Source organism: Onychostruthus taczanowskii, unplaced genomic scaffold (genome assembly GCF_017590055.1).
Source record: "Onychostruthus taczanowskii isolate IOZ18803 unplaced genomic scaffold, ASM1759005v1 scaffold8, whole genome shotgun sequence".
NCBI classification, from domain to species: domain Eukaryota; kingdom Metazoa; phylum Chordata; class Aves; order Passeriformes; family Passeridae; genus Onychostruthus; species Onychostruthus taczanowskii.
In genome coordinates this window covers 12805260-12831492 of record NW_024505892.1, presented here as the reverse complement: position 1 = coordinate 12831492, position 26233 = coordinate 12805260, and the positions used below count along the sequence as shown (strand labels likewise).

Here is a 26233-nt window from a genome sequence, read left to right as displayed (position 1 = left end):
AAAGGCAGCAAACTTTTTTTCGCATATAACTGAGCTTTTATTGAGAAAACACAGACTCCTGAAGTGTGGAGCTTGCACCAAATGTAAGCATGGGCCATTAGATCCAGAAAGAGAAAAAGATGCTGTGGTTTCACCAGCAGTGCAGCCCTTCACTGGGGGCACACATCAGCATAGTCCCTCTCCCTAGAGCCAGCCTGACCCTGCACACCAAACCTGTGCTAAGTCTTCAGTAAACTGGTCTGGCATTATTAGTCAGCTGTCTGTACTGAGAGCCAACTCCCTGCATGACAGCAGTCTTCTCCTGGTGGCTAAAATGTACTGCCAGGCAGTGTGTGCTGCTTTAAGAGGCCATGCCAAAGATGTTTGTCTCTGCACAGTCTCTTTTTCCCTTGAAGAATCACCTATGTCACTCCATATTGAATTGCAACAGTTGTTCAGAGTCCCAGCCACAAACAAGCACACACGGTATTAAGGACTGTGCAGAGAGGCTATCTTGAAAGAAACCCTACTTCCAAACAGTTTGCAATGTGCCAGAAGAGAAGTTTTCTTACAAATTCCAGCCTGATGTTCTTATGCTGACAATAACTGAATTACTGGGTCAAAACCTGTCATTCACCAATCTTATTTATCACAAAAAAATCCCAAATTAGACATATACTCTTCACAGGTGATCATCCCATTGCAAGTTTGCCAAACCTGCTGAGACCCTGGAGGTAGGTTTGACGGACAAATGTCTTCTACCCTGTGCACCAACAGCACCTTGCAGGATGAACTCCAGGAGAAACAAGCCATTCTGTGCCATCCCCAGCAAGTAAGATCTACCTGAGTTATGGAAGGTCGCTTTTCTTTTCCTTTTCTTGCCAATGTGTCCAGTCCTTTTAGAGAAGAAAATAAACCCTTCTTATTTCGAACCCTTTGGGACAGAGACAGGGTACGTTTCCTGAGAGCAGCTTCATCCCTGGAGCAGATCTATTTAAACACAGAGACAGACCCTCTTGTATCACTTTCATAACAGAAAGATATTGACTTTCATAACAGAAAAATATTTCAATCTGAGGCATCAAATGGGGGTTACTTCAGTTCATCTCAGTGTAACATGCCAAAGTGCAAATACAATGTTCTAAGCTTTCAGCAGTGATGCTTGTTTCAGTATTTCAGTGGCATGGCAGCATACTTTTTTTTGTCATGGGGCAAAATTAGAAGCCATAGGAAGGGAGAATCTGATAAAATATTGCTCTGTAAAACAAAAGCTAATGAAAGGGCTCTGAAGAACAATAACCTATCATTCAGATATGAAATTTCTAGAGGAAGACAGACTCTCCAAATTGCCAAACACAGGAGATAAATGCTATGGCATTGAGTTATTAACAAGGAACGGCACAAACCACACAGATAAAATCAGTGGTGGAGAGGAACACATTCCCTGACAGGTCTTTCAGTACTACTCTTCAGACTTTTCATGCAGAAAATGTGATCCAACCCTCTCTGCCAAGATCACCCTTGCAGCCCTGCCAAGGTTGAAGAGCAGAGGCGAACCTGCTACTGCTGTACTCCCCTTGAAGCAGACAGGGTGGCAACAGCTTACAGCTGAGGATCTCACTCATTCTTCCTTAGAAACACAGCCCACAGTTCTTAAAAAAAGTGACATTTAATTTTTAATTGTCTCTAGCTTTAGCCTGTTCTAAGAATACTTCCTTTTTAGGAGGGACTCCAAGTCTGGAGTCCTCTGGGGCCCAAAAAAAACCCAAAAAAAAAAAAAAAACATGGTGGCCATATCCTGCAGAAGAAAATGTATTTGCAGGCAAGGAGCAGGCAGAGAGGGTGACAAGGATACAGGGCTGTCTGAGCAATGCATGTGGGTGCAGCCATGTATTATCCCAGCACAATTCCACATCTAAGCACATGGAGTTTTTGTGTAACACACCCACAGAAGTGCATTTGGACTTACCAGTGCATGGAAGGATGAGACAGAGAAAATGCCGAGCCTTCCCAACGCCAGTTTTGAAGGACGACTGGCAGCAGCCAAAAGGCTCTTTGGGTTTGGGAGCTCCCCACCTTGCAAACTGGATAGGTAACATCGCATTCGGAAAAGGTCCATGTTAAATTTTTCCAGGTTTTGTTCCCATTGCTGGATCTGTTTGGATATAAAAGGGGACAATTAAATGGGGGGAAAATGCCTTTGTGGGCTGCACTGAAAATTCGAGCGTTTCCCCAAGCCCAGAGTAAATTGCTTTCATCTGGTAGTATATGGATTAGATTAGCTATTCCCTGCCAAAACACATTCAGTCATATTGTGTTACATCAACCCAAAAGATGACTTGAAATAAAACAAAGCTGGTGGTCTTAAACACATACTGACAAGATGAACATACCATGAACTTCGGGTAGTTTGATAGCCACAAAAACAGTTACATAAAAACACAACCCTATGGTTCACAAAAGTTTGCTTTTTTTTCTTTTTCTTCCCTCCCACCACTCCTTTCTTTTTGGAAATTAGTTTTGGGGTGGTTTTTTTTAGCTTAGATTGTGTAGCTGGCTGGCTGGCTGAAAGTAGCAAAGTAGCTACAGGGGTAGGTTCTCTTCGTCTTTACTACCATCCTATGGCTCCTCTAACTGTAAACAGGAGACAACACTGCAAACTGCAAAAACAGCTATACAGACCCAATAGAAACCACTGTACCAAAAGAAGTAATGTAAATATGCAATTTTTAAAATATATCTACCACAGGTACATTAAGATGTAACAATTTAACCCCATTTCAATGTAAAATTAGAAAGTGAAGACTCAAATATTTACTAGACTGAAAGCTCTAAATCAAGGTTTAGATGACAGGCTTTAAGTATTTTTGTAAATACGCACTCATTTAAACAAACATATTCACACTCATTTAAAACAGCATACTTATTTAAATACATATTCTTATGCACTGCACCAAAGTCAAATTTTGCTCTTCATTTCCCCAATTTACATACCGGTTCTTGCAGCAAAAATCTGCCCTGCAGATTGTACAATTAATGCACATCACACAGTAATACCTATAGATAGTACAAATAAAAAAGGCAGCAAGCACACTGATAAATGAGAAGGCAGAAAAGGCATGTCCATTAGGTCAAGGAACACCAAGATCATGTACTGACAACTGTTGAAATAACCCTGGCAACACTGAACTTTCAATGCCAGCTCCAATCACTGCAGACTGCCTGCTCAACAGGTTGTTTAGGGCTGTGGAGAAAGTTCATCACATTTTTTCTAATGACTGTTGGCTTTATACCTTTTTCTGGCACACCTGCCTGTCCCCATGTGCACAGGACATTATCACCTCACACTGGGATCAGCCAAGGCTGGGACAAGCACCTTTGTGGCTCAGGAAACAAGCTGACAAATATAAAACCTCAGGTGGACTATGTCCTTTAGGCTCATTTAGAAGCAAAACCAGTTCCGTTTCCTTATAATGCTGCCAAATATTTCAAGAATTAAGTAAGTATTTTGCCACTTTACTTTCAAGAATGAAAGAAGTAAGCAAAGAACATGATGCTAAGGTTTGTGCTACATCCGATAGAGAGCCCACCCAGTCCAGCTTCCTTACATATGTGCTCACCAATTGTTGCATCAGGTACTTTTGGAAGTAAGACGTAAATCTTATTTGGTGAGTAGGGTGAGGAAATGGAAGACAATATACTATTTTTCACAGGTATGAATGCAAAACTGTAATTCACAGTGCACTTAAAAAATCTTTCAAAGAATGACTATTAAAGGCAAAAGAGAGAATTTACAAAAGCTTATAATGAGATAAATTCACAGAAGTCTAGTGAAAATGGACAGAGACATACACATAACGAAGATGCCTTGTCTAATCTCTCATCACAAACATTTGAAACATGCATCTTCTCCTCTGTGCTCCAGAAAGAAAAGAATAATATTTCTTTTCCCTGGGTTTATTTGATTTTTTTTTTCTTTCTTTATGCTCTCAGATGCTTCTTAGAGCATTTTTATGTTTGCCAGTACTTTACACATGGGACAACTCCAATACGAGATTGTGAGATGGGCTCTTTCTCTGCGTCAACATCCAACTAGAATGAAAACATGGTTGTCAGCTTTTCACAAAGCCAAAAGCTACAAGCTCAGGTAATGTCTTTCCCTTCAAGATGACACCTCTGTGGGTACAGAGCCAAGTCAACTTTTAATAGATCAGGAACAGAGGAAGCTTTGTTCTGGGCACTGCTGTAGTGGGGCATCCTGTCCTCACTGAACACAGGATGAGAACAGGCATCCTTGTGTGTCTTAGGCCTTCTTCAAAATCCTCATTAAACATTTACATGAAGTTGTATTTTAAAATTTAAAAAAATCTAAGAAGGGGAAGTGGGGAATGACATGGGGGCATTCTGAAGAAATAATTAAATTACAGTGTTTATCAGTCACACAGGATACTGGCTAATCAGCTCCAAAAGCATCGGTAATCACAATGTTACATTTAATGGCATTAGCAAAAGCTGTAGGCAAGGAATTTCTGGGATTGTCTTGTAGTCTTATCAAAACCAGGGATGTCTGGAACCAATTGCAGACCATGAACCAATACCAGCTGCTATTTGTCTAGGGCTTTTAAACTATGATAATTCTTCCTAGAGATTTATATTCTTGAAGACTAAACGGGAGAAGCACACAAATAAAAAAGCAACAACTTCAAAGCACAGTATGACCTGGTCCATGAAGTTAATTTACAGCCTGCAGACTCGCTGCTGCAATCCCTATTCTGCTATTGTGTGAGGCAAATCTCTGTCCCACGTGGGAGGACTACCCGAAAGAAGGCTCAAGGACTTAACTTCATCAGAAAAAACAGCCTTTTGAAATCTGCTCGAAAGCAAACAGGAAAAAGTGGATGCAGCAGACAGCTGTGGGAGCAGGAACGGGTGACAAAGGCTAATGCCAGCATAAAGTGAGTCCAAAAAGAGATGAGAGATATGGCCAGAAATGAGGCATACCAAGACTAGTGAGCAGACATGAAACATGAAAGAATTAAAGCGTTTTTCCAGAGGAAAGGGAGGATGTCATTGTCAGTCCAGGGAAATGTTAAGCAAGAATTTCTCGGTTTAATGGCAGCATGAACGAGCTTGGAAGAAAGGCAAGAGGGGGCCACCCAAATAAATGTATTGAACTTAGCAGGATCCTGTAAGGTAGAGTGGAAAAGGAAGCTGTGGTAGAGAGATAAAAAGGAGTAAAAATGTTGGAATCCTTGAGAATTATTTAGCCTGGGCCACCAGGAGAACTCATGCAAGGAAGCCTGGTGCAAGGGCAAGACAGTAATTATGTGAGGGATAAGCTTTTGCACCAAAGACTTAGTGCAAGAATGAGTTATTAAGAGTTAACACACAAAGGAAGATCAGCATGGTACTGTTGGCAGTACTTCAGCAGTAATGATCATTTTCAGAACATAAATAGTCAAATCTCCTCCAGGTTAGCGAAAAATCTGGTTAGACACTAAGAAAAAACTGCAAATTAATTACATTTTAAGTCACACAAACAGAGGAGCTAAAGGAAGTTGTTTGAAAGCAGGTCTCTCTCAGACCAATAAACCTGCTAAGTTCTCTATAGCTAAACTTTAAAGTGGGAGCTTGGAAAAAAAAGAGGTAAATATATACAGGCTAATGGTTACCAGCATGTGATCTGGGGATCCATAGTTCCTACATGCTCTAGTTCTCTCTGCAGGTGACATTTGCGGTGGCACCAGCTGGTTTAAACCTCAGCTGGTTTAGGGTTTGCAGGCTGGGAAAGGGAAGGCCTCAGCAGTCCCAGCGAAGGCAGGGTGGCTCAGGGATGGCTCCTGGCCCCTCATCCTTCTTACACTACAGTGCAAACAGTATCTTTTGGGGAGATGAGGAAGAACTGTCTCATCTGCAAACGTGTTCTGCACAAAGTAAAAAGAGCTCAATATAATAAAACACAAACCAGAGTGTGAATGGTGTAAAGCTGGACCAGAAATTACACTGTATCAACTCAGTGTAACAATACCTCAAAGACCTAGAAGGAGGGTGGAAAAAACTTCCTGGACAGCTCACCTGATAACAAAACACCAGCTTTTCACTTGGTATCTATTCAAAGTAGCACAAAAGAAAAGATGCACAGGAAGGAGGGCCTTCTCTCAATATTTCAGCCTTCAAAATTGATTTTATTTAGCAGTAGTTCCTATACCATGCAGAAACATGAGGGCCTTGCTGACACAATTCACTATCTATAGCAATAAAAATTCTCAATTTTTCCCTACACAATATCTTATTTCCAGATGGAAAGCGTCTCTACAGGCTGATGTAGGGAACTCTGTGGATTGAGAAGAAACTTCTGCTGCTGTTTTGTATGTACAGCTTTTCAACCACATTACAAACAACACCAAACTCTTTGCATTCCAATCCCGGTTCTCAGACACAATTCATATTGTATCCATCTGGAAAAATGAGTCACTTGGTTTCTGGGGACAGGGAACAGATTTTTATTGTCATTACTTCCTAAAGAGAACTCGAAAAAGCAAAACCATCACTCTTCCAGAAATTCCATTACTTTAAAAAACACTACTGAGATGCTATCATAACTTTTAGTTTAAAGAAATAACGAAGGCATTGTAAAAGAGTACAACAACACTCATGTGAAATTAGCAACACTTTATTCTTCATCTGCATGGTGACTTAAAAAAGGTTAAGAAATCTTCCTGAAATAACAAGACAATGGAGATTTTTTACAATAAATGCCATCTTTTTGGTTGCATTGGAAAAACAGAATTTTCATAATTTTTAACCAAAACAGATAGAGGTAATCTTATTCCCAATACCAATGATAGCATGAAAGTGGACACGTGTACCCATTTTACAGCTTGATGAAAATCCAGTGGAAATTGGTGGTACCATATATATGTCTGCAGCTAGGGATGTAAGTAAGGAAGCCACTGAATTTTATTACCCAGCTACCCTCTCCAAACCCAGACCGTCATCCCTTTCTGAACAGGCTGCCCCACCAGCTCCATTGTATGAGATAATGCTGTGCAACTCCACACTCATTTTTCATTACCTTATGCTAAATCTTTGCAAAACAAAGAGGGAAATTCATGCATCTGTAAAACAGTAACACCAGTGCAGAGAGAATGGAGTTGAACTTCCCTAACCTTCTGTCTGCCTACTCATTTCACTTCCAGTCTACTACTACTAAAGTACTTTGCTAATGATGTAGGGAAGGTAAAATGAAGTAAAATGTTACTGAAGAGCAACATCTGGAAAGATATTGCACCAACCCCTCAGGAAGCAGAAATCTGCTTTAGCCAGTTCAAAGACCACACAAACTGAAGGTCTGTTCTAACAAGCTTGGACTTTTTTTTTTTTTTTTTTTTTTTTTTTTTAATTTGAAGAGGATATGGAAGAATGAAAAGTTACTATGTATTGAGATTCCAGCTGAATTTGTCTGCAGCAATGATGGCATGTGTTAGCAAAGTTCCCTGAAAATACTGCCTTTGAGTGTTACTGAGAATTTGGATTTCAATGTCAGAAAATATTTCATCAAATGCTTTATAGAAAGTTAAGACATGAAATTTGAGCTTTGTGGAGGCTGAAGAATAAACTCCCAGACCTACTCCAATCATCCTTCTTCAAATGTAAAAGAAAAGAGAAAGAGTCAAGTACATTTTAAAAACAAAGAAATGAAGTTATGCTCTTTGTAAAAAGCTGGAGACCACTACAGGGAAAGGAAGAAAGAAAGGTACTAATGGATTTAACGACTATGCAGAATCAGCAGACCACCATCTTACTGATCCTTTTTTTTTTTTTTATGGCAACAGACAAACTACTTTTAGGTGGAGGACACATATGAAAACTTACAAAAAAAATACCTCAAAAAAAAGCATGCGCCTGTTCTTCTCACTCACTAACACTTCACCATTTCAGTGCCTGCCAGTAAATACACATGTTCCTAACCCTCTGAAAAGTTAAAAATTATATGCAGAGAAAATATGAATTACATCAGAAACCTCTGAATAGCTTGGAAAACATGATTATGCCAACATATTAAAATTTGAAGACAAAACTCCATAATGCTTTCAAGCAACTATTAATCATGCTATTGTTCTAAAGTGAGACATCAGGATAGACTTATGTACCAAGTACATAAACAATTACACAAGGGCTGCAGTGGTCTCTCTTGCGAGATAGGTTTTCCACCCCATTAAAACCAGTTCTGCAGGCAGAGGCAGCTTCACTTCTGACTTAATGTGCAATATTTTGTTAAAAGAGCTCTCTTTGTTAAGAGAGAGATGATTATCTGAACAAATGCTAATAATTCCTTTCACTAACAGGGCTCCGTATTCACAGCAAACACTGTGGTTTCTCTAGCAGGTTAAACATCTAGGAAAACTAAAAAATTTTTAAAGAAAGGCTTTGAAATTCATCTTGGCACCAGGAGTTTTTCAAACTTACTACCTATTGTCCTAATTCTCTTCACTTGAGGGGAGAAGTTACATGTTGGGAGAATACCATCACACACAACATATTTATTTCACATAGTAATAATATGTGGCTGTAGGTAGCATGTGCAGACTCGAGATTTCCAGCCACACTGCCATCTTGCAGATGCTTCATTGATCTCTTCTAAATTGACCAGCATCACCAATAGCTTTGCGAAGGGCCACAATTTTCTCTTAAACACTTACAAACTCTATTTATTTTATTATTATTATTACTATTATTATTATTAGGCCAGTAAACCCAGATAGAGAGAATCCCTCATATAAGCCACAAGACTGAAAGTATTTCCCAACCAGTTTGATAGCACCAAGCCTATTAAACAAGAATTTCTCTAGAAAAATGATGTTTTCTTTGTCTTTTTTGTTATTGTTGTTTGTTTGCTCTTCTGTTTAGCACTCATTTTATCAATTGATTGATTGCCTTCAAATTCACAAAATTTACCAGACAGTACTGGATGAGCTTCTCCAATCCATTTGCTGGACACCAAAAAGAAGCGTGTAAAAGTATATCTAAATATCCACAGCATCTTTAGAAGTGAAGGTTTCCTTAGTACAACTGCCTTTCAGGTGGTAGTAATTGTGAAACAAAAAAAAGGTTTTTCTTGCTTTTAAAGTCCTGAGAATTATTAAGTCTTCAGCAGAGAAGTATTGGTGTTAAGTCAATACAGAATTTAAAGAAAAGAGTAAGCTGACATTTGGTGTTTGCTTTTCTGAGGAAGGAAAAGGAGAAAGGCTATAGAAATCTGAGTTTCCAAGATAATTTCCCAGTGAAAATAAATTATTTTTATGTAAAAATCCACCACAGTCCTTCTGAAGTCAATCACACTGTTTCCCCTGGCTTCCCAAAATAAATCACCATTGAAGATTTCCAGCACAGAATGCATGGCATGCTTAAGAAGTACGGTATTGGCAATACTATGTACTTCATCATGGAGGAATAATATCTGCCCCATGATTGAAACATCATCAAATTTACACAAAACCAAAACCAGAATTTATATTTTCTTTTTTCTCAAAATAGGCAAAATACAACTAAACAATCACAGTTACTAAACAACCACAGCTACATATATGCAAACTATTCCCTCGGGAATAACATTTTCTCAAAATCATTACCTTACTAAGTATATTAAGAATTCTCAGCTACTAATTGAATCAAGATTTTCTTTTTTCTTTGCAAAAGCCAATCTGAGACAACAAATTAGAAGATTAGGCAACTGAGTTATCTATCGACTTTTCTCTGAAGTGACTTCACCAGCAAACCTTAGGCAATTGTAAGGAGAGATTTTAAAGAGATAAAGGGATCAAGAATGGAGAAAATTCTTGCTATAAATTTATTCTTTGCCAGCTACTGGATGTTTGCTGTGATCCATTTCATTCTTTGTGCCAGTGGTCTGCCCCCATTCAATGTTCTGAGACACACATAGACAGAAGATTAACAGGAATAAATTTTCTGCAGTCCTGAAGATGGATTTCAGCTCTACAGAATGAAGCCATCTTCTTATAGAGCTGGAAAACAATGACAGTTCTTCAAGGACAGAGCACCTAATTAGCAGATATTAAGACAGATCAATAATACTCTTCAGCTGACTCTTAACGAACTGCTAACAGGAATATCTGATGAGGGAGAGATAAATTAAGTTAATATACATCAGGATTTTTCCTCAGTGCATCACATGTTACAAGCACTAGACATCTATAGAAACCTGTATATTCTTCTAGGTCTCAAAGCCTACTGCAATAAAAGGATGTTTAACATTTTTCCTCCTCCATTCACCTCACTCAGCTCTGGACCATGAAATAAAGTGACCTGGAAATAAATTATGAACATCTGAGCACTCAAAGGGCTTATGAACATCTGCACTGCAAATCCCTACACAAACCTGCATGTTATTTGAACTCTGCTCATACAGCTTCAGACTCAAATGTGCCACAAGAGCTTGGCAGTGAGGTCAGTACTACTCAGTCTGCTCTTCATCAAGTCCAAGCCAGTAGAGTAAGAATTTTAAATATTATAAGCATCAAATCCCAGAAACTACAACTGTTTCATTAACCAAAGAAAAATAATTATGCTGTATTGGCTCGAAGGAAGTAAACCTCATTTGCTACTCAAGGGGCCATAATACGCAGCATGAAGTACTGACAGAGGAATAGTTACTCTGACTGGAAAGGCTCTCAAAGAACAGTAATCACTTCAAGTTATCAGAAGTCTTTTGCAAATGGCCTAATGAAACTACAGATACAGCAGCCTCAGTCCACAGACTTATTTAGGCTAAACGACTAGACAAGTTTAGTGCACAAGAAGCCATGGGTAGTAAGGCTGTTGACTGAACACTAAGCATGTCTAAATAATTAAAGCATCTTTTGCCTGCTACTGTCTGCAAAACTGGGGGCATGGTCAAGACATCAACACTGCACAATGTACTTGCATAAGGTATCCCTGGAGTGATTCCTGGTTCACATGCTAGAAGTGAGGGCAGAGTAAGGCCTCATGTTTGTTCACCACTACACAGACAATCAAGTGATCATTAGTCATGGCTAAATTTCAACTGGAAGCACATGGTTTTGTCTGCCACTACACAAATAAAGTTGGAGGAAGGACGAAGTATTCCTCGTGTGCTGTCTTAAGGTGCAGAACAATACTGCCAAGCACCTACTCGTCAATCTCTTCCGCAGTACAATATTAAATTATTCACAGAACATACTGTATGTTCTGTGGTATGCAATGTAACAGCTAGATCTTATTATAAAACAGTGAATATTTTCACAGAAGAGACAAGAAAAAGTTGTGTGCTCTTGAAACAGAACAATTTGATGCACGGGTTTGAGCAGCCTGCCTCCTGCACTGCAGTAGAAACCTGGCAATAATTACAACCACTGTGCCAGCTATGCCCAAGAAAATTATTCTCAGGCCTAGAAATCACAAACAGAGACCAAAGTAAGAATTAATGATAAATATGCTCTCATAAAAAAAAAAATTGTTTCCAGTACCTGATTTTCTATGGCCTTTCTGTTTTTTGGATCGCTAACAATTGACAGCTGCAGCTCTGCCATCTTTTTCATTTTGCCATCCATGTCAATCTTCTGGAAGAGACTCTTGGTCTGATTTTTCAGCAGCCTGACAGTGTCCTCTTTCCCAAGCTTCTTTGCAAAGAGGGAAGCACAGGCTGAATGTATGGCAGTAACCCAGTTTTCCAGATCCGTCTGACTTGTTGCCTGTGAAACCAATCAATGGTGCAATGTTATGAGCACATAAGAGAAAAATAAAATAAAATGAACAGCTCTAGGGCATGAAGTGCTTGATGGGCTCACTGTTGTCTTAGGAACTTTATCTTAATCAAGTGAAATAAGGTTTTCTTTAGAACTGAGCAAATAAAGGTAGTCTGAGATATTCCTACACTCCATCATGACTTGTCTCCAAACTTCAGCTTATGCTTCTTAGACCTGCAAGTTCTAAAAGCCCCAGAAGGCCAAGAGCCAAGAAAGATGTGACTTGCATCTTTCATCCCTCCAGATAATTAAAGTAAACCCTACCAGATATCAAACACAAACCTTCTTCACTGCTGCGACAGCAGAGAAGATTTTATATGTGAGATTCTGAAAAGACGTATTTGCTTACTTAAAAAGTGCCGAGTTAGTGGAGAGGCAACACCGAGGTAAAGAGAACGCAATCTGCATGAAGTATCTCTGGAGATATGTACAAGTGTGCCAAGAAATCAATATGTTTCTATGCAAGCAGTTCCACATAACACTGTTCTTTATCAACATTTCCAGTGGTGCCCTTGAGCAGCCAAGGTATTTTCATTATTTTTAGCTCTCTTTCTTGAGTATCTTTCTCAAGCAAACTCTCTGTGACTAGCAGATTCAGGGTTGAGCACACCATTCTGTAAGGGTGGAATGCTAATAGATGTAAAAATAAGTGATAAAAAGTTGATTTTTCAGAAGCTTGTGATCAACCAGGTACCCAGAGCTTCTTGCAAATTTGTGGTCCTTGTTCTTTTTGTTTCTGAACTCTATCTGACTGTGCCAACTGGTGTAATACCTGAAGTCATATCATATATTTAATATGATAATAGTGTAATACAACAGTGCAGTCGTGCTATTATTTTTAATTCAAAGGCAGAAATATGATGTGTGTGTGCATGTGTACATACAATCATATAGATACATGTGCAGACTCACAAACACATCCTAAAATGGAAACAACCACCAAGTTATGCATGCATCCTGTTACCTGAAATAGGTAGACATCTCCAAAAGAATTGCTGAGACAGAACACATTTTCTTTCTTGGGATGTTCTGGAACAGACTGAACTATACTGTCTTCTGCAAACAGGGCGTACCGAGGCAAACTGCTCTGCTCCATTGAGTTCCTTCCATAGGTCTCATAAAACAGTAGAGTACAACCTTTTGCAGTTCAGAGGGACAAAAAAAAACATGAGGAGAAAGTAAGTTATGGATCTCCCAACATTATATAATGTATTTGTGAATTAAGACACCCTTCAGAGACAGAGAACATCAGTTCCGCTCCTCTTCCGAAACAGATAAAAAAGGAAGATCTTCTACACAGAAAAACAGTTAATGACCAATTTGCCAATGAAAAGTTGAAACAGACATTAATACAGCCACGACAAACATTTATGGACCTAATAAATAAATCAGGACACTTCAATACAGAAGCATCCAAGGGTTAGGGGAGGATGGGGTTTGAACAATCTGCTGTAGTGGATGATGTCCATGCCAATGGCAGGGGAACTGGACTAGAGGTCCCTTCTAACCCACAATATTCTATCAATAAACCTAGCCTATTAAAATGCTAAGGCATGTAGAAGAGATTAACTCCTGCTTAGTGAAATCAGCTTTTGTGCTTCTTTATTAAATTGAACCAACTCTCTCATAACAGCCACTTAAGAAATCTTCGTATTTGTTGAAAAGATTTGCAGAACTCTTTGTCTTCATACAACATGCTTAGTGAATAAACTTCTCAAATTTAAACCAGATTTCCTTGAATCTAGCTGAAAATTGGAGACTCAGACAATTCTGAGTAATTCAAAACAGTTTAAAAGGGCTGAGTTTGAGCATGTTCAGTCTTGTAAATAGTGTAATATCTAAGGCATGAAGCTTGCATCCAGAAAACAAACTTCATCCTTGATGACGGCAATCCCAAGTATAACAAGTGGAATTACTTCTGGAGGAGAGTGGAGGAGACTTGATCCCAGCAGAGGACACTTGATCCTAGCCCACAGCAGTATGACTACAGTGCCATGTTGCCTTTGGCAGCGATGGTGCCTCAGGAAGGGCCTGTGCCCTCCATCCCTGACAGCCTTTCCTTGCTGCCTTGTTATAACCCACTGTCCTCCAAGACACACCAATTTGCGTGTTCAACAGGTCATGGACTGAAGTGCACTTCTAAAATAACATTACAAAGGGAAACCCATGTCAGAGATTTCTGATCAAATCATCCATTGACTGAAAAGTTTTTAGAGAAAGGAATCTAATACATAGAAATACCTCTATACTACATAACTGCACCTTTTCCTGTTAATGTTCAAAGTGACTGGGAGAATATTTTGGGTAAGAACAAATCCTACAGAGTTGGTCCTGTCTATCCCATTGGACAGCCCTCATGTTATCTTCTTTATGCCACTGAAACACTTGGAGACCTCTGCAGTTGGAAAAAAGGATATAGTTTGCAATACTCTGCATATCGGAAATGTAATTTGAACATAATAGTGCAAACTAAACCAACAAAACCAAGTCTTCTCTTGTATTCAGCAACAGCAACATGCAACCACTTCCACTTCTATATTTTAGGAAAGTGCAGAAGTTTAAAGTTTTTAAGATTTGTTTTAAAATATTTCCATATTTCCATATTTTGCCTATTTGCTCTGACTGAAGATAAGTCACATTTTATCCTGAGATAAAATAAACACAAACAAAAAATTTTGAAGGGCATGTATGCATACTTGGGTGTATGGCACCCCAGGTATATCTTTAGGTCAAGTCCAGTGATCCCTGGAAGTAAATAGTTTCATAAGCTCTGTCAGACCCACAGGGACTGATTATTGTCCAAATATTTTAATTAAAACTTGAGCTGAAGGGAGAGAGAAAAGGGAAAGCAATTTACCTCGTTAAAGGAAACTAATTGGACAGGAAAGATGGAAAAGAGAATTTCTCTTGGTACACAGTACTATTCAGGTTCAGGTCTTGGTGACCCTGCAAGTGGAGCAGAGGCCTCAGGACATGTATACTTTTAAGTCTGGCAGGTAACTAGATAGTTATAAGCCTTCTGCATATTTATAATTAAACACATCTCAACAGAGTGCAAATAAACATGCTGATCTCCATTTACATATTTAGAGCCATGCTTTAAAATATCTTGGCTATTTAAACTTCAAGAACAAATTAAATACTTATTCATTCAAAAACCTGTGTAAAGGAACCAAAGCAAGTGCCTTGATCTTGATATAGCAATTATGAAAACAGAATTACGCCTTGATATCCAGACAGACAAGTTTATTTTGGAATCAGAAGTCTCCACAGGACAAAAAAGGTAAGAGATCAAGGAAATTAGGAATGCATATTTAAAACAGCTAGCAAAGTGCAAAAGACTCTGTACCATGAACGCAGACAGATCAACCATTGAAGTAAAAAGCATTGTATCTAACAGTTATAATGTTAGAAGTTAATAAAGTTTTTTACAAAGAACTTTATTGTTCCTTTTTTTGTAGCTGTGGAAATTCAGGTAGTAAGAAGAGACACAATTTTTTCAAAGTCACCAATAAGCCAATTTTATAGCCAAAAAACTGAACATGAAGGACGTAAATTGCTTGCCAGAGCTTCATTACCCCAGAAATGCACAATCTACTAGTATATAACATATTTCAGTTTAGAGTTTTGATAGAATTGTTTAGAACCTGAATTTTAGAAGAGGCAGATTAAACTATATTCATACTCCATAACATAAACACACATAATAAGAGGGTGCAATTCAGGTACTGTTTTTCCCTTGTTATACACTGCTTGTACGCATGAATCATGCTATCTGATTATCAGGGCAAGTGATTTAAACTGCTAAGCCTGCCTACATTTTGATCCCTTGATAACAAGTCTCTGAATTTTTAGGCAGAATTGCCTCATTCTAGCAAGTTTGCTTCTTTTCAATCAGCACTATCAAGCACAACATTATCAGGACTTGCTGTTTGCTGTTCATTTTTCTTCAGGTCTACACCCATGCACAATTTTAAAAAGGGCAACCTGTGGGAAAGTTGTGATTTTCTCTCCTCTAGTCCCAGATATGATAGGAAATTATCAAGCTTGATGATTTCCTTGCTCATTAACTTAGTATTATATTTACTGAAAGACAAATCCTTTGGATGCAATTCAAAATTTAAAAAAGGCGTATTAACTCACCCATTAAATTTCCCTTCCTCCCCACAATAGATATTATTTTCCTTCTCACACTTCCTGACACCTGTACACTTCTCACAGCACCCTCTAAGCCACAAATAGAGCACAAAGATCACACCTGCAGCAGCCCCCTTGAGTGGATTCCCCTCCCATGGGGCTGTTGTCACAACAGGAGCAGCTGCAGGAGACGGGAAGCTGGGCATGCCAAAAGCCAGAAGGGGTGATATTGCTGGGAGCAAAGTGTGAAAGACTATCCAGGGAAAGGAGGGAGACCTTCAAGTCCTGGGAATGGTTGCCTTGGGCATCACAGGGCTTTCCCTGCTGCTGATTCAGCTTCCCCTGCTCTGAACCACACACACTTCTCTGTGTAAATGCTCTGGCACTGGGAGTTCACCTCTTCCTTATATTGCCACCTAAAGTGCTGGAAATGAACAAAACATTTTTACAATAAACTACTCCATCCTTCAGTAAATTTCATAGCAGAGCCTAAGGAACTGTGTGTCTCTAACAAGGAATTGGGCAGCAGCAACTTCTCCTGACCCTTACATTTGGTTCAGTTTGGTCTTTGACCTCCAAACATCCAAAAGCATCTTCTAACTCCCCAATCTGATGTGAACACACAAATTAGGAAGTCAGACAAAACAATTCCCACTACGGTATGAAACACAAGGCTGCACACACAATCCCAAAGACATTGGCACCTCACTTCAGTGGGCTGCCTAAGCACATGCTCCACTTTAGGTGGTGGGTAGACCCTTGCAAAGTTAGGTGTGATTTTCTGATCCCCCTAAATCTGCTAACAGAAGCCAGCATGCATGAAATGCTGCTGAGACACAACCGAAAGAACTGCTGCTGCTAAGACGAAGGACCAGCGGGGTGGTTTTACCTTTGAGTGTAACCCAGTACTGCTTCCACTTCCGTCGTGTGACCAGTTCCAGCTTCTTTTCCTTCTGCAGGGTCACCAAGGGTTTGAAGAACAGCCACCCTGCCTTGCGCACCACTCCTTGCTCTTTCTCATACAACAAATCCAGCTGCTCCAAGGAGCTAAGGGACTCGCCACTGGAGTCTTCTGTTTCTGATGAGGTCTCTGTGTTCTCCAAGTTCATCCTGCTCATCTCCAGCTCTCGCATGAAGTTCTCATAAATGTTCTGCCTCAAGGCATCACTGCTGACAGCATTGGTGGACTCGCTTCTCTGGGACAGGGCATGGCTGGAGCCAGGAGACCACAGTAAAGTGGAGAGCTGTGATGGTGCCAGTGTGTCCGTAGTGAAGTTGTCCATTCTGCTGTCAAAGTATTCACTCCCATCTTTACACTTTGGCTCCTGTGCATAAAAGGAATTTATCTGTGATCAGTCACCAGAGCTACAATCAAAAGACACACCTCATTTATCAATTAAATTTGTATCATGTTTAGCCACTTCCAGTTCCTTCATCTTTTTGACATTACATCACAGCCTTTGCCTCAGCCACTGACACCACCACTGTTACCATTCAGTTTTTTCAGCAGAACCCCATTAAACCCTATCCACTAATCTGAGCACTTTGGTAATTCCAGCATGCTTTGAGTAATCTCTAATTTCACTAGAAACTACTGTCTGAAACCTGAGGTACTCCAGGAGACAACTACATCCTCCATCTGGAATGCAGACACCATGTTTTACATGTCTGAGTATGAGCAGGAATAGTGTCACAACAGGTTTTTTTATTATTATAGGGTTTTCAATACTTTGGTGCTATCACATTGGTGCAAGATGGCTAGGTTTAGCTTCAACACAGCAAGGCTGATTTTAACCTCCACTTTCTATTTGTCATACAAATGGTGCTTAACCGACAAAAAAAAAAGGTCAAAAGAGAATATTTTAAGCTTGTTAGAATTGATCCATTGACAAAAATCTAATCTAAAACAATATGTGATTTAAAAAAAGAAAGACATGCTTGCTGACTGGCTTAAATCCAATCTCCAGACTGCAGAGCTGTGTATTTTCTGAGTTGCTGGGAACACCCTGAGACTTTGATCATCCCATCAAGCACTGGCAGGCCTTTCTCCTAATTGCACTGTGCAACTTCATCCCTTGGATTGAGAGGGCTAGCTAATTTTATTTGAAATAATCAGGCCTGATGGTATGACTTCAACTTTGCCTTTGATATGGATGCTAGAGTAGGCCTATTACTTGCCACTGCTTGTCAACGTGGGACTTCGTTGGCAGTTTGGACCTCTTCTCTTTTAAGCCTTTCCAAGTAATATGCTGTCTGATCCCAACTCTCCCAAGCTCCAGGGATGGACAGGGATTTTCCTACTACCCAAAACAGAGCTCCCTGGAATAACTTCACTGTTGAGAACCACACCATCCATCCTGATAAGCCATTTATTGTCTTCCGAACTCAAGCGCTGCCGATGCTATTTAAAAGCAACCAAGATTTAAGAACCTAAAACATAAAAGACATGTCGCCTTTTGCAGCAAAAGTGCGAGGGAAGAGAAAAGAAGATATTGCAATAAACCATTCGAGAAGTGAAGCTATTACCCTGGGTAATAATAAAGCCATTATACTTTCAAGTTTAGACTACCTCTCTAAAAGCATTTATTTTCTCACAGACTACTGTACTAAGAACTAAGTAAACAAACATTGTTCTCTTGGGAGCTGTTCTCCCCAGCAGCTTTGAAAACAGCTACTTTTTTGTTTCTCTGCTTCTTACTTGATGCTCTTCAAAACCGCAGCAGAAAAGCTGTGCTGTGTTTTGATAGCATCAAGACCTCTGGTGTGTGGCCAAGACTGGGATTGTACACCCTCCCAGGTGATGCCAGACAAACCACTTTTCTAGCAGCAGGACACTGCTGTTTGTGGCCTCACAAAAGCCAGCTTGACCTGAAACCCACGTTCCCTTATAGCACATTGAACTTTAAGTCTGGCTTTTCAGATCACTGTCCGGTGATCCGATTCTCATTATAAAGGAGCACCTTCCTCAAATCTTGTTTCAGAGTGTTAATCAGTGTTACCCAAGAGTAACTCCCTAAACAGCAGCAGTTTAACTGGTTTTTATATGGTAAAGGGAAGAAGATCAGCACATGGGGTGGCAAACCAGGATAAAATCCTGCATGTAATGCATTTGTGCCACAAAGCGACTGTAGAACATGGATCGTACAACTGCGCTGGGGATCTGTATTTCAGGGGGAAACGGAAAGCTTTCTCCACCCTTTTTTTAATTGCTGCCACTGTACTTGTGTGCCAAGCATTTTAATTGTTTGACTTTCTCCAGGAACGGCTAGTCCCCTAGAAACCATTAGTATACAGCTTATTAAGAATATGTATTTCTTTCAGTCTCAAAGCACTAGTAAGAGACACAACACAAGGCAAATACATAGAAGGGGTCTGTTGTGAAAACCCACCACTGGAACAACAAGCATTAAGGAAAAGGGTGGGATGTAACCTGTCAATGACCAGCCACTAACCAAATCCTATGTTTTCTCCTCACACACAGAAAGGGCAGGAATGAGGAAGTACCAGAGAAGAGAAATTCGATAAAGAATCCAAAATGAATATATACACTTCACCAGGACACCATCACTTGTATTTTCATTTTCTTAAAGAATTGAATTGGCAATGTCTGGCAGTCTCTGTTGGACCTTGACAAGGCTGTCATTGTAGCAATATCTGCCACTCCTGAAAAGGTTTGACCTAATTTCTGCTCCAGGTGGTTTCCCTGCCAGGCGACTTTCTGCTGGTTTTTGCTCTGTTGAATCTAGTGATGATAGATCTCCATTTCTGCTCAGCTGCATTCAAGATCTCTCAATGTTTGAGATATACTCTGGAATAGCTAACGATAAGGCAAAAGATAAAGTGGCTAAGATACCAATTAGACAAAGTGACACACATAATAATTAGCTGTAAAGAACAGCACAGGAAAAACTCAGCCTGCTACACTCATTAGGAGCCGTGCTAAAAGGAGCATCTAATACCAGTTTTCAAGTCAAATAAAGAGGTTCACTCAATGTACTTTTCTTTTAAATTCTCCTTATAGCCCACATCAGGACTCTGGCTTATAGACTCATAAAATTTCAGAAATGATTCCTGAAGTGAGGTTATTTTACTTAATTCAAGAACCTTTCTTCAGTAGCTGTTTCTGGTAGATAGATTTTCATTTTACACAGAAATTGCTAATGTTCTCTATGTTAAAAAGCTGCACAGAGTTTACACCACCATCTTTAGCCATATCTGGCTGTGTAGAAAGTCTGTCTAAATTCTGTCCACAGGTCTCACATACGTCACACACACCTTTCAGCTCACACATATTAAATTGCGACTCAGCATCACCCCAATACCATTTCAGCACAGATTAAACTAAATGAAAATGTGTGCTTCACTACAGTACCAGTGATGCATTGAGGGAACACTTTAGGACACCTTCATGCAAGGAAAACTACGTCTTGGAAAAGATTATTGCAAGTCTTGAAGCAAGTTCATTATTAGAAAGGTAAATTCAATTCCAGGATACATCAGATCAAGCAGACATAAGGAAACATCCAAGTAACTGGACAGGGCATAACCAAGGACTCCCCTGGAATATCCCATATGCAAATCTGTTTGTGGATGATTTAAAACAGATGAGGAGGAAGGGTGCCAGAATGAAAAGGAAATAGATTTCCAATCTTAACACAGGAGACCAAGGAGAGTCTATATAGCCCCACAAATGCAAGCCAAGAAAAGACACCACTTCTCCCTTTAAATAAATCATAACAGATTAAAAAATAGGAAAGAATAACTAATGTAGAAGGTAATACTGACATCAGAATGAACTGTCTGGAACTACATTTACTCAGCCTATTAGCAAGCATTGAATCAGGCGGCCTGGAAGAAGCCTTCAAGATGGAAAAAATCCCACCTGTGTTAAAGCTGCAATTTGTTCACAAAGGGGATTTAACTCCACTGCCTTTCTAGTGTCAGGGGTCTGGCCTCAGTATCCTAAACCTGTGCCTCCTAGGCCTGTGCTCCCATGAAGCAGAGGGCTTGGCTGGTTTGTTTCCACTGGGGCAGCTGGAGGGACTACCCAGCCACCACCGGCATTTAGGCCCACTTACAGGGAAATATTCCAGCTTTCACCTACGTTCAGCCCAAGTGACTCACAGCCAGTTATTACTAATGTACGGAGGAAGGGACGCGTTGTTCAGAGCAAAGCACAGATGCTGCCATTGAGATGAAGTCGCACAAACAGGGACCAACCATGTGACAGATCAGAACCATGCATTACACTGCTGTCCTTTTAAGCTAAAGGACCTGTTAAGAGTATAAGCACTTCCAAACTACAACCCAGCAATCCCCAGAAGAGGTGGCAGGTTACTCAAAGTGTGAAAGATGGAAATGAACCAATAAAGCCACACAAGGAACTGCAAAACTACAAAGCATTCACTACCTCCCTCTTACCCTTCCTGTTGCTGGATACTTGTCTGATTAAAATCAGTGACTAACCATTTCCTATGCCTTTTTCTAAGAAACCACCGTTTTTGGAGTTAGGGCTGTTTTCCTTCTACCAGCATCTGATTCAAGCTTGATGCAATCTCGCCAGCCAAATTTTCTTGCCGCGTCTGAAGTCAGCTCACTGCACAGTGAATTCAAAATAGCTATGAATTGCACACCACAAATGCCATTCTGAAAATGTCATAACTAAGTAATACATACTAAAGGTCTGGGATGCAGAAATCACATGTAAAGCCTGGCAGTAAAATCCAGAGCAGCTACAGATGCTGAAATCACTGAAGAATCGTGGAACACAGCATTGAGGCTCCTCAGTGATTCCAGGTTTTTTTGCCCTCTCTTTCACAGCTGAGTAAGAAGGTGAAAAGACAGCATCTGATAAAGTACATGAGCACCAACTCACAGAAGAAGTGATGCAAATAAACAGCTTTCATTTACATTTCCCAGTTCTGTAGTCCCCATCCAGGATGCACATCAGCAAACCTTACGCTGAGCTCAACTCTGAGCCTAAGGGTCTGTCAGAGTTTTACACTGCATTGACAGATGCACATGGTTAAGCACAAGGCCTGTCTGAATTTCCAGCACAGGAGACAGGAAACTTCTGAAGTGGCCAGCACATCAATGTTGCTGAAAGGGAGCATCCTTCATTTAGGGAAGCACAGTGACTGTTCCTGTATGAAAAACACCAGGGAAGATTCAGGGGGAAAAAAGGAAGGAAAAAAAACCAAAAATCCAAACCAAATCCAAAAACAGTCTCATCTCAGCTTGCAAACTCACACGCAGAGACCAGACACAGTCTGGTATTTAAAGAGCCAATTCTGGGGCCTGCAGCTAGAGATGAGAATTTCATTCCTGACCACAGGCATCCTAAATTCCTATTAATGGGATTAGTCTTAAATTCTTCTAAAGAAACATCCTTTCCCTCCCTCTTGCTCTCCCCTCCCATCTCCTTCACACTACCATCTCCCAGTGAGCCAGATGGCAACTCAAGTTTTTCCATCTGGTAAACTAAGTTGACATACAGGAAGGAGGAGGTTGCTCCATGTAATGCCTTCAGAGGATGCAGAGGGAGAACCAGCACCTCTGGTCAATACGGCTGCTTGCCTTGCTAGAAATGGGCCAACAAGCAAACATGAGTGGTGAAGCCAGTATAACAGACAGGGAACATCTGAAAAGATGGATACAATATCTTCCTTCTACTGCTCCTTCCACTCTCTTCAAATAATGTATGCTAATCCATAGCACATATATAAAGAGAGGTTGTATTTTCATACTTGAAATAAAGAAAAAAGTTTTAACCCCAAGTCACTTTTTAAGTAACGCAACAATTTCAAAAGCAAATTCACAGAGATATTAGGCTGCAAAAACTGGAGTTAACTTTGAAGGTGACAAAATATGAAAATAGAAAGGGAAAATTTGCACAAAATAATGTGTATCTTTTTTTGCTGCTGACATTTCACCAGGGATGCAATGCTTCTCAAAATTCCACGAATTACTAAATGAGATAAGCAAGTATATAACATGCAAAAAAGACAAATATCATGCAATCACTATGCTTATAAAAGGAATATAAAAACCAACTTTCATGCACTTAGGCTGGTTTGTACATACCTGCAGCTTCCTTTTCTTCCTTGAAAGACTTCCCGTCCAGTCACTGATGCGCCGCATTCGGTTCTTTAATGTATCCTTCTTGGATGCATCCTCACCAAGGGGCTTAGCCTTTCTGCACGGGAGGGTGTAGGAGGTGTAATGTGCAGGACTTCCCTGCTCTACCCTGGAGGGAACATCAATGTCTGAGGCAAACGAGACCCGGTTGCTTAGGCTACCAGGAGTGTCAATATACTCATCAGACAGCCTGATCCCAGGTGGAGGAGTGCTTTCCAAATTTGTATCCTTATAGAGATCTCGGAGTGATGAAAGAGATGAACTTTGGTTGAAGGACTTCTTGTTGTCGCTTGCTGGGAAACTGGCATGAATGCTTGTATCTGGAGTGCTCCTGGTCAAATATGAACCATCTAGCTCATTGATATCCCCAGCATTTCCCCAGAGAGAGTCATACCACGAAGACTCAGAGCTGAGAGAGCTCCCTTTACTAGACCGCAGCCTTGAATCGGTAGGTGACAGACGATGGCTTGAAGAACAGTCTGCACTGGAGTTCCTCCTGACATCAAGGAGGTTATTTGGCTTAGATTCCAAGGCAGGGGAATACCTCAGCAACTGCACTGGCCCACTGGACTCCTCAGTTGGTACCTTGCTGTTGTTGCTGTTGTGGAACTCAACCCTCAAGCAACCGTCCAGCTTCCCCAGAGTTTTAATGAGAACTTTAGGACTCCTCCTGTCCTCTGATGGGGAGGTTGATGCAAGACTCTCATTCTTTCCATAGCAATTTAAAATGTGGCCATTGCATTCTCGAGAGGGAGCATGATTACTTCCAGCTTGGAGGCCAATATAGTGGAAACCATTCTCTGGCAAAAACATCATGTTATTCCCATGGCAGTAGTCTCCTGAGGCATTTGTCCTGTGTTTGGCATGGACGTTGCTTTTGGAGACCTTCATCACAGAGTCACCAAGTCTAGAGGAATAAGGCTGACTACTCTTGAAGTGTGAAAGGCAGCTTCTGGCAAGGGACCTTGACTTGTAGTTTGAGCCACTGTTGGTATGTCCCCATCCATGCATAGAGCAAGACTTTTCATCTTTAGCATGAATGCTGCGAATTTTCAGAGAGCAAGGCTTTTGCTTGGCACCAGCTGTAGTAGCAGCATGATTTTTTGATCCCTGAAGACTGTATTGGCTTTCTGAATTCCCCATTTTCCACTAAATTAAGAAGAGTTTCATTAGAACAATGGCTAAAAGATAGAGCAAAAAGTAACAGGCCATTTTTACCCTCTACACAGGAAAACGCCTATTTAAAAAATGATATGAAACAATTGTTTCAAAAAAAGCCATTAAATAGCCATGTACTACATTAAATTCATAACTGAACTTATTTTAGGAGCAAGCTAGGAAAGCCTATTTTCTCTTTGGTTCATTATCCTTCTGTTATAAAGCTGGAATCTAACTCCATTGAAATCATGTCAACACCTTCCTCCACCCACACCCTTGGCAACATCCTTTTCTTATAACTTACAAAATCTCTGGCTCCCAAGAACAATGGCATAATGAAAGGGAGACAGCAAGATAATCATAACTTAGATGCAAAGTGAACTGTACTTTCAGAGAAATCTCTTCTGCCAGCAGACAAGCCCACTGCAGTTTCAGCTTGACTGATTTCTGTGCAACCAAGTGTTGCCTCAATAAAATGTTCAGTAAACCCCAGCTATGTGTTTAAATGAAGCTAGTCTAGGAGAAAGGAAAAAAAAAATGCCAAAAATCAGACAAAAAAGAACTTGGTTAGCAAACAGCCTCATCTTCCACTACAGCACAAAACTGCTTTATGTTCAGCACAGCACAGTTTGATAGTTTGCTTGGTGAAATGCTTTTCAGTTTTTCAGTGTCTGCAGTGAATAGCACACACTGAAGCATTTAAACTGCCCCACTGAGGTGACTGAAGATTTCAAACCTACATAAAGTGCATCCCAAAGTAAAAAAGACAGTTCTGTTCTTTTTGTAACTCAGAATGAATCTCCAGTGTTTGCAACGTACAGAAACAACACCAAAATGCTTATTCCATCGGCGCTACACTTCTTTACACATGGAATCTCAGACCATCACCTGGAGGAGGATACACTGCTGCCTCATTAAAAAATTGTCAAAACAAGCCACTGTGAAAGCATAATCTTATCTTTGAGAGTTTCTATGTTTTAACATCCCTACTTAAAGCCCTTATAACTTTTAGATTAAAAGCATAGTATAAAAGAAAGAGCAAACCTGTAGGAACACTCTCAAACACGGGCACGGTTAGCAGTCAGTATGTTCTGCATTGTCTTTGTGGCCAGCCACTCTGCTTGCCAAAACCAGAATGGAGCTGCACACAGCCTTCCTAGAAAACACCAAAGTGACAAAAAAGCATTTTCAGTCAAATACAACTTACAATTTACTCCAACTGTACACAAAATGAATAAAAAAGAAAAAAATCAAAAGTTACAAATTAAGAGAAATTTGATGAAGAGGATTCCTGGAATTTAGACATACATTTTTACAAGCATACTTTAACAACTGACATTGAATTAGTAGAAATAAGTCATTGAGTAAATGTTTCATTTTCTCTCCTCTTTGTTTGTCTTTCTCTCCTCTCACTGATGAGTCAGGACAAACTTTCATCCCTCTCCAGTTTTCCTTTTGGGAGACCAATTACAGTTCACAGTATTGTGCAATGGTCCATTACAATGTGGACCCAACTGATCAGAGCAATGTCCCACAGCATCTGTTTATCTTTCCCCATGCCTAGATTCCAACCATGACCTTTGCAGTGAAAGGCCACCATGAAATTCACTCCAGCAGCCACTCAGTAACCTTCCTCTTTAGGTTTGTTCTGATTTTAACTTAATCTGCCAGTGAAACAAGAAAAAGGCTACACCAACTTAATCTGCCAGTGAAACAAGAAAAAGGCCCTGAGGTAAAAAGACCCAAGCTCTTCCTAACCCTCTGAAAGTATTGGCTCTTCAGTTAGCACACAAAGATCGCAACTCAAAGCAAAAGGATCTCAAACCTGGATCTCATAGAACACACCAGCATCTTAGGGACTGAAACACTCTATAGAAAAGAAGTACAAGATGTTAGACTAAGTTTTGGAACACACAGTTTAAGTTACAAACCATTCTTAACACACCACCACCAAATTTTTCCTTTCTGTCTAAATTCCATGGCTACCATTCATAATTTTCAATTGAATAGCTACTTGATTTGAACATGCTGGATTT

General features: G+C 40.1%; 1 protein-coding gene across 1 annotated transcript in view; it reads right to left on the bottom strand.

Annotated features, from left to right (window-relative positions):
• TIAM2 (TIAM Rac1 associated GEF 2) overlaps positions 1-25359 on the bottom strand; it is an 87932-nt gene extending 62573 nt beyond the window's left edge. The window contains exons 1-7 of the mRNA XM_041423960.1: positions 25242-25359; positions 22986-24188; positions 16792-17227; positions 12730-12902; positions 11487-11711; positions 1949-2134; positions 823-969 (exon numbers count right to left, since the gene is read on the bottom strand). Coding sequence (XP_041279894.1) covers positions 823-969; positions 1949-2134; positions 11487-11711; positions 12730-12902; positions 16792-17227; positions 22986-24182 — 2364 coding nt within the window. The 5' untranslated portion in view covers positions 24183-24188; positions 25242-25359. The remainder of the gene's footprint in view (positions 1-822; positions 970-1948; positions 2135-11486; positions 11712-12729; positions 12903-16791; positions 17228-22985; positions 24189-25241) is intronic.
• Between the last annotated feature and the right edge of the window lie 874 nt (positions 25360-26233).